The sequence below is a fragment of the Cotesia glomerata genome, linkage group LG3 (assembly GCF_020080835.1).
Source record: "Cotesia glomerata isolate CgM1 linkage group LG3, MPM_Cglom_v2.3, whole genome shotgun sequence".
Taxonomy (NCBI): domain Eukaryota; kingdom Metazoa; phylum Arthropoda; class Insecta; order Hymenoptera; family Braconidae; genus Cotesia; species Cotesia glomerata.
Window position 1 is genome coordinate 1,381,050 of NC_058160.1, and position 14,618 is coordinate 1,395,667.

The 14,618-nt window shown below is 26.2% G+C and overlaps 1 protein-coding gene across 13 annotated transcripts in view; it reads right to left on the reverse strand.

The window, feature by feature from the left end:
* Positions 1-14,618, reverse strand: part of LOC123261624 (regulating synaptic membrane exocytosis protein 2) — a 119,047-nt gene that overhangs the window by 61,879 nt on the left and 42,550 nt on the right. For 10 of the 13 annotated variants that reach the window (XM_044723320.1, XR_006508703.1, XR_006508709.1 and 7 more), the window contains exons 6-7: positions 3,554-3,770; positions 14-203 (exon numbers count right to left, since the gene is read on the reverse strand). The exons of 1 other annotated variant lie outside the window; for it this stretch is intronic. In XM_044723320.1, the coding sequence (XP_044579255.1) occupies positions 14-203; positions 3,554-3,770 (407 nt within the window). Of the gene's footprint in view, positions 1-13; positions 204-3,553; positions 3,771-6,496; positions 6,607-14,618 lie in introns of all 13 variants that reach the window. 2 more of the 13 variants (XR_006508711.1, XR_006508712.1) reach the window with 1 other exon arrangement.

Here is a 14,618-nt window from a genome sequence, read left to right on the forward strand (position 1 = left end):
GGCGAAGCCGTACCTTGGGTAAGTCACCTCGGTTGCTGTCTTCACTGCTCGTGAAGGTACTCGAGGTGTCTATACCGGAATCTTTGGTGGCGCTATCTTGACTACCCTGTCGGTCAGCCTCCCAAGACCAATCCTCTTGTTCGCCGGCAACATTGGTCCCACCGTCAAACCGCACTGTCTTTTTCCCCCTTCTCTCAGTGAACCTGATGGGTGTGATTTTTATGATTTATGCTACGGTTTATTATTTTGTGTTTTTTTATTTCAATAAATTTTTCAATAAATTTTTCAATAATTTCAGGTTATTTTTTTCAGACTTTTAAAAGTTTTTAAGTCCCATTTTTTTTCAGAAAATTAAAAGCACATTTTTTTTTCACTTAATAAAATAAAAAAAATAATTACTTTAAATTTATTATTTCTTCTTAAGATTCGAGATGTTTAGTCTCAAATATAAAACTTAATTTTTTTATCTATAAAAATAATGATAAAAAAATTTGAATTTTTATGACTAAAATATAAATAGTTGAAATTTTTTAAATTTTTTATTAAATTAATTAAATAAAAAAATTTTTGATTGTAAATTTATTATTTTTTTAAAGATTTGAAATGTTTAGTCTCAAATTTAAAACAATTATTTTATCAATAAAAATAATGATAAAAAAATTCAACTTTTGAATTTTTATCACCAAAATAAAAATAGTTTAAATTTTATTAAAATTTTTAATGACATTTTTTAAGTCCCATTTTTTTCTCAGAAAATTGAAAGCTTTACATTTTTTTTTCAATTAATTAAATAAAAAAATGTATTATTTATTTTTAAGATTCGAAATGTTTAGTCTCAAATTTAAAATTTCATTTTTTTATCAGTAAAAATAATGATAAAATTGAACTTTTGAATTTTTATGAACAAAATATAAAAAATTTTAATTTTATTAAATTTTTTTAATGACATTTTTTGTCCCATTTTTTTCTCAGAAAATTAAAAGCTTCACATTTTTTTTTTTTCAATTAAATAAAAATATTTTTTATTTTAAATTTATAATTTCTTTTTAAAATTCGAGATGTTTAGTCTCAAATTTAAAACTTAATTTTTTTATCAATAAAAATAATGATAAAAAATTCAACTTTTGAATTTTTATGACCAAAATATAAATAATTAAAATTTTATTAAATTTTTTAATTACATCTATCCTTACTAATATAATATTGTGAAGCGTATATTAATAAAAATTGACTCTAAAAGTAAATAAAATTAGTTTTCTAATTCAAAATTTTTTCTCTTGAATTAAATTAATTTTTTTTTTTTTTGAGTTATTAAAAATTTTTTAAATACCCAAATTCTATTAATTTAAATATTAAAACACAAAATAATAAACTAATGATGCATGAAAGTGATAATACAATAAAATGAAAATGAAAGTTCTATCAAATTATTTTCCATCCCTACAATCAATAAATTTTCTTTTCCCTCGATAATAAATTCCCATTTAAAATTTCTCCAATTAAATTTCTCAAGACATCATTCTCTTGTTTTTAAAATTAATTTATACTTGCATTAAATTAAAAAAATGGTTTTGTGTGCTAATGAACTCGAGGACAACTTTGAATAAACAAACAGTAGAAATTCATAATCTTGAAGTTCTCTTATCGGACAAATTCACTGAAATCCGTCAAAGAGACTCTTGCTTTATTTATAACACAAAGAACTTGTATTCCTTCCATTCCATTTGAATAGTTAATAACATTTATGAATGCAATAAGCGTATAACGTCGTTATTCAGGTATTTGTATTTAAGTACCAAGTGTTATTAAATTAATAAAGCAATTTAACGTTCGGAAATACAAGTGAAAAGGAGAAATGAGAGAGAATGAATAGGTCAATTAAATAAACAATAAAACCTCAATTATTTTGATATTTTAAAAGATTAATTCAAATTTAATTGGAATTAATTCCTCTACTTTTTTATGACCCTTAAAAAAATTTTCTTAAATATTTATATATGGCAATATTAGACCATATATATCCGTATAAAATTATCCGTAAATTAATATGTCATATTAAGCAACCATTGAAATAAAAATTAAAAATTAATATCAGATAAGCTCTGTAGGAAAGTCAAAAGAATTATTTTTTATTTTTAGAACTCTAGTAGGGAGACAATTTAGTGGCCATGTGCCACCTGTTGGAGGTTTTAAACACTAAGTTCAGCCAAAAATTTATATATGGTCATTTATGACGATACCAGGCTTGATATGGCCGTATAAAGCTACACAGAAAAAAAGGTTCACTTGAACCAAGAGAATATTTTTCTTCCTAATTATTTTCATAAGCGAAAAAAAAATTTTTTTTTGACAAGAAATTTCACTTATTCCAACAAAATTAATTCTCTTGCTTTAAGAAATACGTATCTTGATCCAAGAAAATTTATTTAAGTCAAGAAAATCTTGTTGTTTTGAGAAAATTTAGCCTCTTGCTCCAGAAAATTTAGTTCTTGATAGAAGTAAATTTTCTTGTCTTGAGAAAATTTCTCTCTTGCTCCAAAAAATTAAATATAAAGATAAAAGTAAATTTTCATTAATATTTTTATTGATTAACATGTCAAAAGGGAAGATCAAATAATATTTCATCATTTTTTTTCATTCAATATGTATAATTGCACGCTAAAATAATATAAAAAAGGTATCAAATATTCTCGAGAAAAATTTTCTCAAAGTGAGAAAATTTTTTTCTCAGCTGAAGTAGGTGGCGCAGCTTCCCTAAAGTATCTAAAAATCTTAATCAAATATAAAAATTTATTGTATCAAGTATTTATGATAATTTGAACTAAGAAAAAATGACTTCCACCAAGAATAGAATTTCTCGAAAAATTTTTACTTCAGCCAACACCTTCGGTCTTCCTTCAGGCACCCGACAAATTTTCTTGAGCCAAGAACTTTGTTTTCCAGTCAAGAAATTTTTCTTTCTGTGCAGGTCACATCAAATTTTCATCTATGGCCATATATTCCCATTTTTTGATTAAATATGGTCATATATACCTACACATAATTTTTCAACCAAAAGTAGTTTTAAAAACCTCCAACAGATGGCGTATGGCCATAAATTTTCTCGCTACTAGAGATTTAAGTTTTTAAATATAAATTATAATTTATTATATAAATATTATATAAATTATATAAATATTAATTATAATTATAATTATAAAATTTTTATTGAGCTTACCTAACATTGTTTTTTTGTTTAAGCAATTACTAAACCAATTTTCATTTAATAAATCATATTAATCGATGAATATCATTCTATAAAAAATTAATATTGAAAAAATTACATTGAATTTTTTTTTTTTTTTTGTAAATTATTTAAAAACTGACAGATCACAAAATTATTTTTCGGGTAATTTTTTATCTTTTAAATTAAAAAAAAATGTTTAAAACAGAGAACAATGTCCTTGTGAAACCTCGCTGAAGAAATTAAATAAAAAAAACCGATAATAAATATAAGTAATAAAATAACTAAAGGAACTAAAGGAACTAAAGTATAAAAATAAAAAAAACGCACCTCCGACTGTCGGCGCGCCATTCATCCCCACTTCTCCGGAAGCTCCGTCTTACAAGGGTGTTTTCTTCTTTTCGGGGCTCTCGCGGTGGATGGTGACCATTAAATTCGGTGGTTATCGTGCCAGATCCGGTGACATGATGTCCATTGTGAGGGCCAAGTCTGCGAGAGCCACCGGGTATCGAAGCTGAGCCTCCCACATGATGATAGTACCCCTTCCCTACAGTAGATCCAAAAATCTTTCCTTGTTTCTTTCTTTTGTTTACGTTCGACTTATTATTTATTTATTTTTCTAATCATAATTATAATCATTATCATAATCGGGACTAGCCCTTGCATTTCAACCCAACCCCATTATTCAATACTTCTATCTACCCTCCATAGCTAAGTCCTATCTGCAGTCGACAATTTTCACTTTCAAGGTTGTTAAAGTCAATGCCAGTCAAAAATATGTATTAAATTATTTAATATTTGGGGGATAATTTATAATGGGGTTATAAAAACATACAATGTGCTGTTCTGTGCCGACGACGTTTACTGGAAGTGTGTAGAGCTGTGTATGTTCATTATTATAAGTTATTATAAAAAAAAAAAAAAAAATTAGTTTTTACTACTAACTCTCATAAACTCTGTTGTAAAAATTTTTTCTGTAGTATTTTCTAGTAAATATATTTTTTTTTGTTTCTAAACAAAAAATTCCGTAAGAAATTATTTAAAATAATTTCTTAACTAATTAAATAATAAATAAATAAATATATTAAATAATTGTATGAATGAATTTATGTTTGTAAAGCTAATATTTAGTTTAAAAAATATTTTTTTTATTTAATATTTTTTTAATATACGATTTATAATGTGAAGAAGAACGTATTTGAAAATTATATACGTCATATCAGGTCTGATAAAAAAAAAATTAGCGGTGTCAAAAAATTTTTTTCAAGGGTATAGTAAGTGCTTTAAGATCAAAAAGTTTTTTTAATTTTTTTTTATTTTTATATTTTTGTAAATATTTTTTTTGCGCGTGCGCATTATAATATATCGCGAAAAATTTAAAATATAAATTAATAGATAATTAAGAAATGACATTGTATCTCGTCAACTATTGACATTTTTAAAAATATAAGCTCATCCCGATGTTACACTCATCAAGACCTTTCATTTGAGTACCCACATCAATTTTTCATATATTTATATATATTACATATATGTATTTATGAAAAATATATGAAAATGCATATAGGTACTCAAATGAAAGCTCTTGATCGGTGTAACATCAGAATGAGCTTATATCTTTAAAATTTTCAATAGTTAAGAAAGTACAGTGCAATTTAACATAATTAAGAAATGACCTTGTATCTTGTGAACTGTTGACATTTTTAAAGATATAAGCTCATCCCGATGTTACACTCATCAAGACCTTTCATTTGAGTACCCAGATCAATTTTTCATATATTTATATATATTACATATATGTATATATGAAAAATATACGAAAATGCATGTGGGTACTCAAATGAAAGCTCTTGATGAGTGTAACATCGGGATGAGCTTATATCTTTAAAAATGTCAATAATTAAGAACTGATATTGCTATCTTGTGAACTATTGACATTTTTAAAGATATAAGCTCATTTCGATGTTACACTCATCAAGACCTTTCATTTGAGTACCCACATCAATTTTTCATATATTTATATATATTATATATATGTATATATGAAAAATATATGAAAATGCATGTGTGTAATCAAATGATAGCTCTTGATGAGTGTAACATCAGGATGAGCTTATATCTGTAAAAATGTCAATATTTAAAAAAGTACAGTGCAATTTAACATAATTAAGAAATGACCTTGTATATTGTGAACTATTGACATTTTTAAAGATATAAGCTCATCCCGATGTTACACTCATCAAGACCTTTCATTTGAGTACCCACATCAATTTTTCATATATTTATATATATTATATATATATATGTATGTATAATATAATATATGAAAATGCATGTGGGTACTCAAATGATAGCTCTTGATCAGTAGTTAAAAAAGTACAGTGCTATTTAACAAAAGTCATTATTTAATAAAGCAAAATTTTATTTATTTATAGTTCACAAGTCACGGCAGTCACATAGTGACTGCAAGGTTGCTAGTAATAATAAATTACCTTTTTTTTTCTAAATTTTAAATATAATTTATTTATTATTAAAAAATTCGCATTATGATTCGTGCAATTAAAAATTTTCAAATCAATTAAATAAAAATCCGATAAATTTTTCCGCAAATTAATTTATACAACCCAAAATATGTAAAGTAATAATAAAAATAAAATAAAATAAATGAAACAATAGTAACAACAGAGTTTTTAATGAGAGTTAACACTTGTAATTAAAGATAGTAACAGAAATAATAAAATCGAACTTGTCAGATGTATCGCATCTATGTGTACGTGTGCCAAAGAAGTCTTAGTGTTCTTGTTTAATTACAATAATTGAAACATTAAATATATAAAATAATAATTAAATATAATCAGAGCCTTACTGTGTGTTTTCCATTTAAGTGTAATTTTTTTTACATAAAAATAATTGAAAATACTATAAAAAAATGATCAATGAGCACATAGGACATACATGCACTCGCACACACAGACGTACACATAATATTTAAATAATTTATAGAGATATAAATATATACGATGGACAATCGACAATATAAATAAACAAATTGAGTATCAATTTAATATGTTAGTATAATATAGAATAATAACAATAATAGTACGAATAAATGAATAGAGAGGCATTATATTATGTTCAGCGAGCGATAGTAAACGATTACGACGATATAGACATATATAGTATCAAATATATAATATGTATATGTGTGAAATCGATAAATAAATCACAATAAATAAAATAAAAATGAAAAATCATTTATTAATATAATGGTACCGCGAGAAATTTCTTCATCTTCTCGTCGAGCATCGCTTGCCGGTAAATTCGGTCACCAGCTTTACTCCTGGGGCTCCTTGGGCTCGCGACTATTGGCGCTCGCTTTTCACCTAAAATTCCAGGCTACTTAAGTACAAATAGAAACTAAATAGAAACTCCATGAGAATAAATCAAAACAATATGATGGTGTTTTTTTTTTAATGGTTTCCGAAGCTATAAAACAGTTTAGTTTTGTGAATATTCCATAAATAACTCTTTATTATTCCCGTAATCTTTTATTCGGGAGTTTTATTGCTATATTTATTAAAAGTCATTGGTTTACTAAACTACCAGAACTGCGACTACGATAAGAGCCAATAAAAATGACAAATTGAAAGTACGATCATGGCACACGTATTATTTTTTTTTCTATCGCGTGTTTACTTTACTTCTTTTTTTGTCCCTATTCTCTTCCGAGCTATTTTAATCTCTTTTTACCCCGCTATTCTATGCATTTACTTTCATTCGTATGTATGTATATTTACTAATCGGAGAATATTTGAGTTCCCCAGATGATCCCAAGTAAAACAGCTGGAAGTAATTGGTAAAAAAATTTTATCAATCTAATAAACTTTTTTGGTAATTTTTAATATTGGAAAAAAATTAATGCATGATTGTATGTGAATTTTTAAAGATATTTTAGCGTATGAATACTAATTTGAAATTAGTAATTAGGTTCTAATTTTTATGATACGGGTTTTAATTTTTTTTTATTATTTAATCTTATATGAAATTTGGAATTATAAAAAATTTTTTATTTTGTTTGGATAGAATTTATAATTAAATCGATTTTGAAGTTTAGTAATTAAAATAGTTAATTTATTTAAAGAGTATTTAAAAAAGTTTCTTTACTAAAAAAAAAGAAATTCTCTTGAATTTTAAGAAAAATAGTAAATTTCAACCTAAAAAAATGAATTTTAAGAGAAAAAATCATTGAAACAGGAAAATACTTTCTCTCTGAATAATTTTGTTCTTCGAACAAAATTATTACTCTTAAGCCAAGTAATTTTTTTTTAAGCTACACGGAAAAAAGTAAACTGTAATAAACAATAGTCGATTTCTAATATCGACGGTTTAATTAGCAATTTGTCTAACTCCTTATTTTTTAGAGGGTGATTTTTTAACATTTTGATGTAGCAATAATCCAATTATAAATTATTTAAATGATTCAAACCTAAATATTATATCTCTATTAGATATTAATGATATTAAATGGTTTTTTAAAGTGATAATAAATTTTGAACTAATTGTTTTTTTCGTACAAATGAAAGATTCTCTAAAATGGAGTTAGACAATTTGCTAATTAGAACGTCGATATGTAATGATCAGTTGCTCAAAATTACCATTTCAAACAGTAAAATCGTGATTTTAATAATCACTATGTAATATTTATCATTTAGATGCTACACTTTATTCTTTACATGAAAGAAAATACTAATTTAAACAGTAATAGACGCTATGTAAATGTCGAAAATGTTGAAGTATAATAATTAATAATTTTGACTTTGATATTTATCATTTCGTACCTAAAAAAAAAAAAAATATGTGTATGTATCAGAGTACACAGGTAAAAAGTGAAACTTCTTTATGACATATCATTTATCTACTATTTACAACTTCACAGAAATTGGCTAGATAAGGCTTAAGAGAAAAAATATTTTTTCCGTATTAAATTAAAGCTATTTTAGTATTATAGCTTTGCATACAAATAATATGAATAATTCATTTTATCATTGCTCTTATTATAATTATTGTATTTCATCAATTATGATCGCATCGTAATTACCATTGTTGTCATTATTTAGACTCTGCCATTATTTAATCTAAAAATTAGTTAATCAGTTTACAATTATATAACGAACTTTAATATTGATATTTCACGTGATAACTTAGTAAAAATAATTCAAAGCAGATATTTAATAAATTACTCAATTACACAATTTATAAGTAAATAATTGAAATTATCTATTTAAAGTAATACAATTATATGATGACAGTGAATCTTGTAGACATGCAATGATTTTATAGAATTCAAAATCAATAAATAAATCATTAGAAAGGAATAATTAAAAAAGATGTACGTATACATATTTTTATTTTCTAATTATGTTTTGTTTTATTTTTAAATTATTATTTAATTTGTTTTTTTAATTGATTTTAGAATTAATAATGTTTACTAGATTTATTCTTTACGTCGCTATACTAAACTTTGATAAAAAAAAAACATGGCGCGTAACCGAAAATCGTGACGATTTTTTTTTACATTGCTATAAAATTTCTCTCATACGTCGATAAAGAAGTTTCACTTCAATAATCGCATTATATGTAAAAAGTATAAAATACAGTTGCTAAATTTCTAATACAAGCAACGTCAATATTTACAAAGTAAAATGGTAAATTTTAAACGCAACGCTAAAAATCAAACTATAGTTATTGACTTTCTTCGACTGGTAAAATATATATTTTAAGAGTAGAATTTTTACTGTTTCAAATGTTAAATTCTCCCAGTGTGAGACCCTCTTCTCCTCATCTGAGTTCCCTCTTCTCCTCATAGTATGGACTATATATTGAAACGGCAATTTTTACTGTTTGAAACTGTAATTTTTTAAGATGAGAGAGTCGTTATTTACTATAGTGACAGCTATTAATCACTTATTTTCGAGATTGAATCATAAATTGTGGCTTTTATACTTTCTATATTAAGTTCTGTAATATTTATATTTTTGCCACCCCGATGTCCGCTTTACTGTTTGAAACGATAAAAATTAACCGAAATCCGAGTGAATTTTAGTTTACTTTTCTCCGAGTATACTTCATATGATCACATATTATCAAAATTCTCATATTTTCATTTTTTATAGCTTAAATATATCTTTAAAAACTTCAAAAATTTATACATTAATCTCATATATATGTCAAAACATTAAAAAAAAAAAAAAAAAAAAACAAATCATGATCTTATCTTCTTTTGTTTTCAAAACTTAATTATTACCGGAATTTTGATGAAAAAAAAAAAAGTATTAATTCCAAAATTTTCTTACAATTTTAAAAAATTTACGAATAATATTTTTTTTCCCACCTTCTAATCAATAACCTGAAAATAAATTTCCATCTCCTCTGATTTTCAAACTAAAACTTCAAAATTCCGCCTTTATCCATAAAAACAACTTGATAACAGAGTGACAGTAAACAATAGCTAAATAATTGAATCCGACTTTTATATCTATTCGCTCGGCTCTAAATTCCAGAGCAATAAATACTTCCCAAAGAAGTTAAATACAAGAACAAGTGTACTAGCTCGTGAACGCCCCTGTATACATACATACATACATAGCTCTGAACAGTAAAGAGAAAAGTACAGTAGAAAAGCTCTGATCCTAGTCTCCGAGGTCTTAATTTAGAAGTTAGATGACACCGGCTCACCACAGATAAATCAGCATGCTTATATTCCTCTTGCCGTTCGAAATTCTTATATATGTACTAAAACGTAACACCTCCCGGCTGATTTCTGCCCGCCCAGACTTCCAGACTCTTTTATCGCACCCGTGTCGCCATCTAAGCTATTTAACGGCGAACTTACGCGCAACTCTCAAGGTACACAGTATATAGAAGACAAATAATATATAATCTAAGATATGTAAGTCCCTAATGAAAATTTAATTAATTAACAAATCTCCCTAAGCATCTACATCTTGTGAAGAATAAATAATAAATAATAATTAATAAATAAATTTCTCCTATTACAAAGTATAACAAAAAGCACACTTACCTCATTGACAATTAGTACTACAGTTCTAATTTTCTCTATTGTCTAATTTAATTATATTCTTATATTATTTATGTATATGTGCATCTACAAATGGGAGCAACAACACCCTTTCTTCCCATATTTTCACATCGGTAATTTTTTTTCTTATCCTTAATAGTTTTTTTTTTTTTTTTTAAATATAATTACAGTAATTGTTTATCTGTTGGTATAAAAAATTATAAATTTGATAAAAAAAAATTTTTATTCGGAAAAGTTGACCTGAAAATTTGAGTTTTTTTTTACTTTTTAAAATTGTTAAAAAATATTAATTAAATTTTTTTTTCTCAACTAAAATTTTTTCAAAAGTCAAAATTTTTCAAGTAATTATTATCCCACCAATTTAATAACCCAAAAGTGCAATCGATCTGATATAAACAAACTAATCCTATAAATTCGCTTAAAAATTTTTAATATAAACAATTTATTAAAATAAACACCAACATTCACTATTGGAAAATGAAACTCAACTGAAGAATTATTTTACAATTGCAACTATACGCACATGTATATATTTCAGCACATATGAGTGTGTGTGGGGTTGTGCTAGTGTACATCCATGTGGGAAGTGCCTCTGGCATTCTTTTCTCTGAGTTGACATTTTCTGGTTACACATAGCCCCATATTATCTTTTATTTTCGCCCAGCTAGCGTTAATAAATCATAAATAAATACATATATACCCATACTTATAACTTACAAGCATAATAGAGGAGTATTCTTCCATTGAATTTTGACTTGCACAAAAGGTAATCGAGAAAAGAAGAAATCTATTGAGGAAAATAAAACCTAAAAAAATCAATTTTCTTGATGCCTTGAGCGCAATGCGCGGAGGTTACGCTCTAGCTTTTTTTTTTATTCGGAAATTAAATTAGAAAAACATTTTTTTGGAGAGTAAAAGGTTGTATTTAATTTTTTTAATTATGTTGCAAAATTTTTTGAGATGTAAACTCTAAAAACTTCAATTTCAATTAATTTTAAATCTTTATTTTTGAAATAATGGATTAAAAACTAAAAATATGAAGGTATAAGATTGATAAGGATTTATTCCGTAAAAAAATATAATCCTCTGCTAACAAGGCCTGATATAATTTTTCTGTATTTTTAATATTTTAGCCATAAGCATAATTGTAATCTTTCAAAAATTACGGATTAATTTTATAACTTAATATTTGAACTTTAAATTCAAATTCTGGATAAAAGAAGAAAGATGAGGACTTTGTTTGTAGAAAATAAAAATAAATTAACTTATGCAAAAATAAAAATAAATTTTCTATAAAAAAGTTCTATGATTTTTTTCTACACAGAAAAAAAATTTCTGAGCCAAGAAAATATTTTTCTTCCTAATTATTTTCTTGAGCGAAAAAAAAAATTTTTTTTTTGACAAGAAATTTCACTTATTCCAACAAAATTAATTCTCTTGCTTTAAGAAATACGTATCTTGATCCAAGAAAATTTATTCAGGTCAAGAAAATCTTGTTGTTTTGAGAAAATTCAGCCTCTTGCTCCAAAAAATTTAGTTCTTGATAGAAGTAAATTTTCTTGTCTTGAGAAAATTTCTCTCTTGCTCCAAAAAATTAAATATAAAGATAAAAGTAAATTTTCATTAATATTTTTATTGATTAACATGTCAAATGGGAAGATCAAATAATATTTCATCATTTTTTTTCATTCAATATGTATAATTGCACGCTAAAGTAATATAAAATGGGTATCAAATATTCAAGAGAAAAATTTTCTCGAGAAAATTTTTTTCTTAGCTGAAGTAGGTGGCGCTGCTTCCCTAAAGTATCTAAAAATCTTGATCAAATATAAAAATTTATTGTATCAAGTATTTATGATAATTTGAATTAAGAAAAAATGACTTCCACCAAGAATAGAATTTCAAGAAAAATTTTTACTTCGGCCAACATTACTTCGGTCTTTCTTCAGGCACCCGACAAATTTTCTTGAGCCAAGAATTTTATTCTCCAGTCAAGAAATTGTTCTTTCTGTATATCTTCAATATTTGACCCATAATTTTGAATTGAAAGATAAAAATTCAAAATTTGAATAAATAAACTAAATTTTATAATAATAATAATAAAATTGTAAAGGAGCTTTTATTTAGGGATTTAATACGCTGGTTAGGAAAATAGAAAAAGAATGAAGAGGATACGCAAAGAAGTAGAGGGTCGCTGATGTTTGAAGGAGTGAGCATAGCGTCTAGTCCGACTTTATGCATAATGGTGAATGTATACGCTAGTACACTAGAGTCTATACTCTATGCTCTGTACTGTGAATGATGTACATTGGATGTTTGAGTTTCGCCCACGTGTTGGCCGCGTGACGTCATGCAAATAGCGTAGGCGTCCCAAGAACTGGGAAAGAGGGAGCTGAGTGGAGAGGAACTGCGGGACAGAGGACGGGAGGAAAACTGGGAGTTTGTGTGCTATGGTATTATATATAGATCTGTACATATATATTAATGGAGGCTGTTGGAGCACAGAAAGAGGACGTAGGACGTAGGACGTAGGAGACAGTGTAAGTGGTGGTGGAGAATCGCCGGGATCAATGCAACAACCGTTCCGGGATAGTATAGGGAAGATAGGGAACCCGAGAATTCCCGCATGATGCGAGCGGTACATTCCTCGATACGCCCGATCTTCGATATGTACAGGCTGATGTAGGCTGGAATCAGATTTAACCGACAACTACTCCTCGTCACTTTAACCATTTAGGGTTTAACATTGTACTAGGCTTCCGTATTGGAATTCTAAGATTTGGATGCTTTTGTATGACCGAAATTACGGTAATGCTGATGGCTTCAAAAATTACTCATCAAGCTGGAAGATTTACTCAAAATAAAAATTAACTGCACAGTGAAAAATTTTTCGCCAGTGTGTAAAGTGTAAAAATTTTTGTGTAGAATATTACACTCTAGTGCGTAAAATTTCACATTCTCATGTGTTGATTTAAGACACACTGATAGAAGGATTTGTTTATAGTTAAAAAGATTTCTTAATATTTAACAAATCATTTATTAGAAGCCATTTGTTAGTCCTTAACAAATATTTGTTAGTATTTAAAAAGATTTATTAATATTTAATAAATGAAAATCAGATTTATTAAATACAAACAAATCATTTTAAATACTAAGAAATATTTGTTTAATACTAAAAAATGGTCTCTAATAAATGATTTGTTAACTATTAACAAATATTATTTAATACAAATAAATCCTTCTATCAGTGCACTAGAATATTGAATTAACATTAGTTTGTGTAAAAATAGTCAGTAACACAAATATTTGTGTTAAATTTGACGAAAAATTTTTTACCGTGTGAGAATAATACGAAAAAATCGCAGGTAGTTGGAATTAATAAATGACTAATTAAACAATCATGTTATTGTTACTATTGTGACGTTTCGATTCTTTATTGAGTCTTCATCAAGCTCATAACTAGTACATGAAAGTAGTCAAGCAAATAATGTATGACTACTTTCATGGATTAGTTATGAGCCTGATGAAGACTCAATAAAGAGTCGAAACGTCGCAATAATAACAATAACATGATTGTTTAATTTGTCATTTATTAATTCCAACTACCTGCGATTTTTTCGTATTATTTTATAATTTTGAATGCGATAAAAATGGAAATTAACTGAAAATCTTGGGCCAAGAAAATTATTTTTATGAGAAAAAAAAATTTTTTTAAATATGTATATAGAATTTTTGAATGGTTTGAATTTAACATCAATTTTTTTTTGCAAAATATTATTATATAACATGAAAAAAAAATTTTCTGAAGATTTGAGCCCTTAATTTTAATTCAATTTTTAACTTCCCGCTAAGAAAATTGAAAATTTTTAAAAATCGGCTCGTTACTGTTTTCACCCCGTTTTTTGAAAAAAAAGTTTTCATCAGATCTCGACTTTTTAAGGTCTTAGAAAGCTTCCTTGACTACTCTCGCGAGGGTGTCACTATGTCTGTATGTATGTGTGTGTATAGATGTATGTAAACCTCTTAAAATTTTTGAACGGCTCGACCAATTTGGTTGGCACTATTCGAAAGGACGACTAAACTTAGATTTTGAATATAATTTGGTCCGATTCAGACCGGTAGATTTTGAGAAATCTCAAAAAAACTACGAAAAAAATTTTTTTTTAATTTGACGAAAAAAATAGTGATTTTTTCGAATTATACCGGAATTTTCGGTCTGATCAATTAGTGTTTAAAATTATATCATATATAAATGATATATTTATAAATTATAATTTAAGAAACTGCGTCGAATGC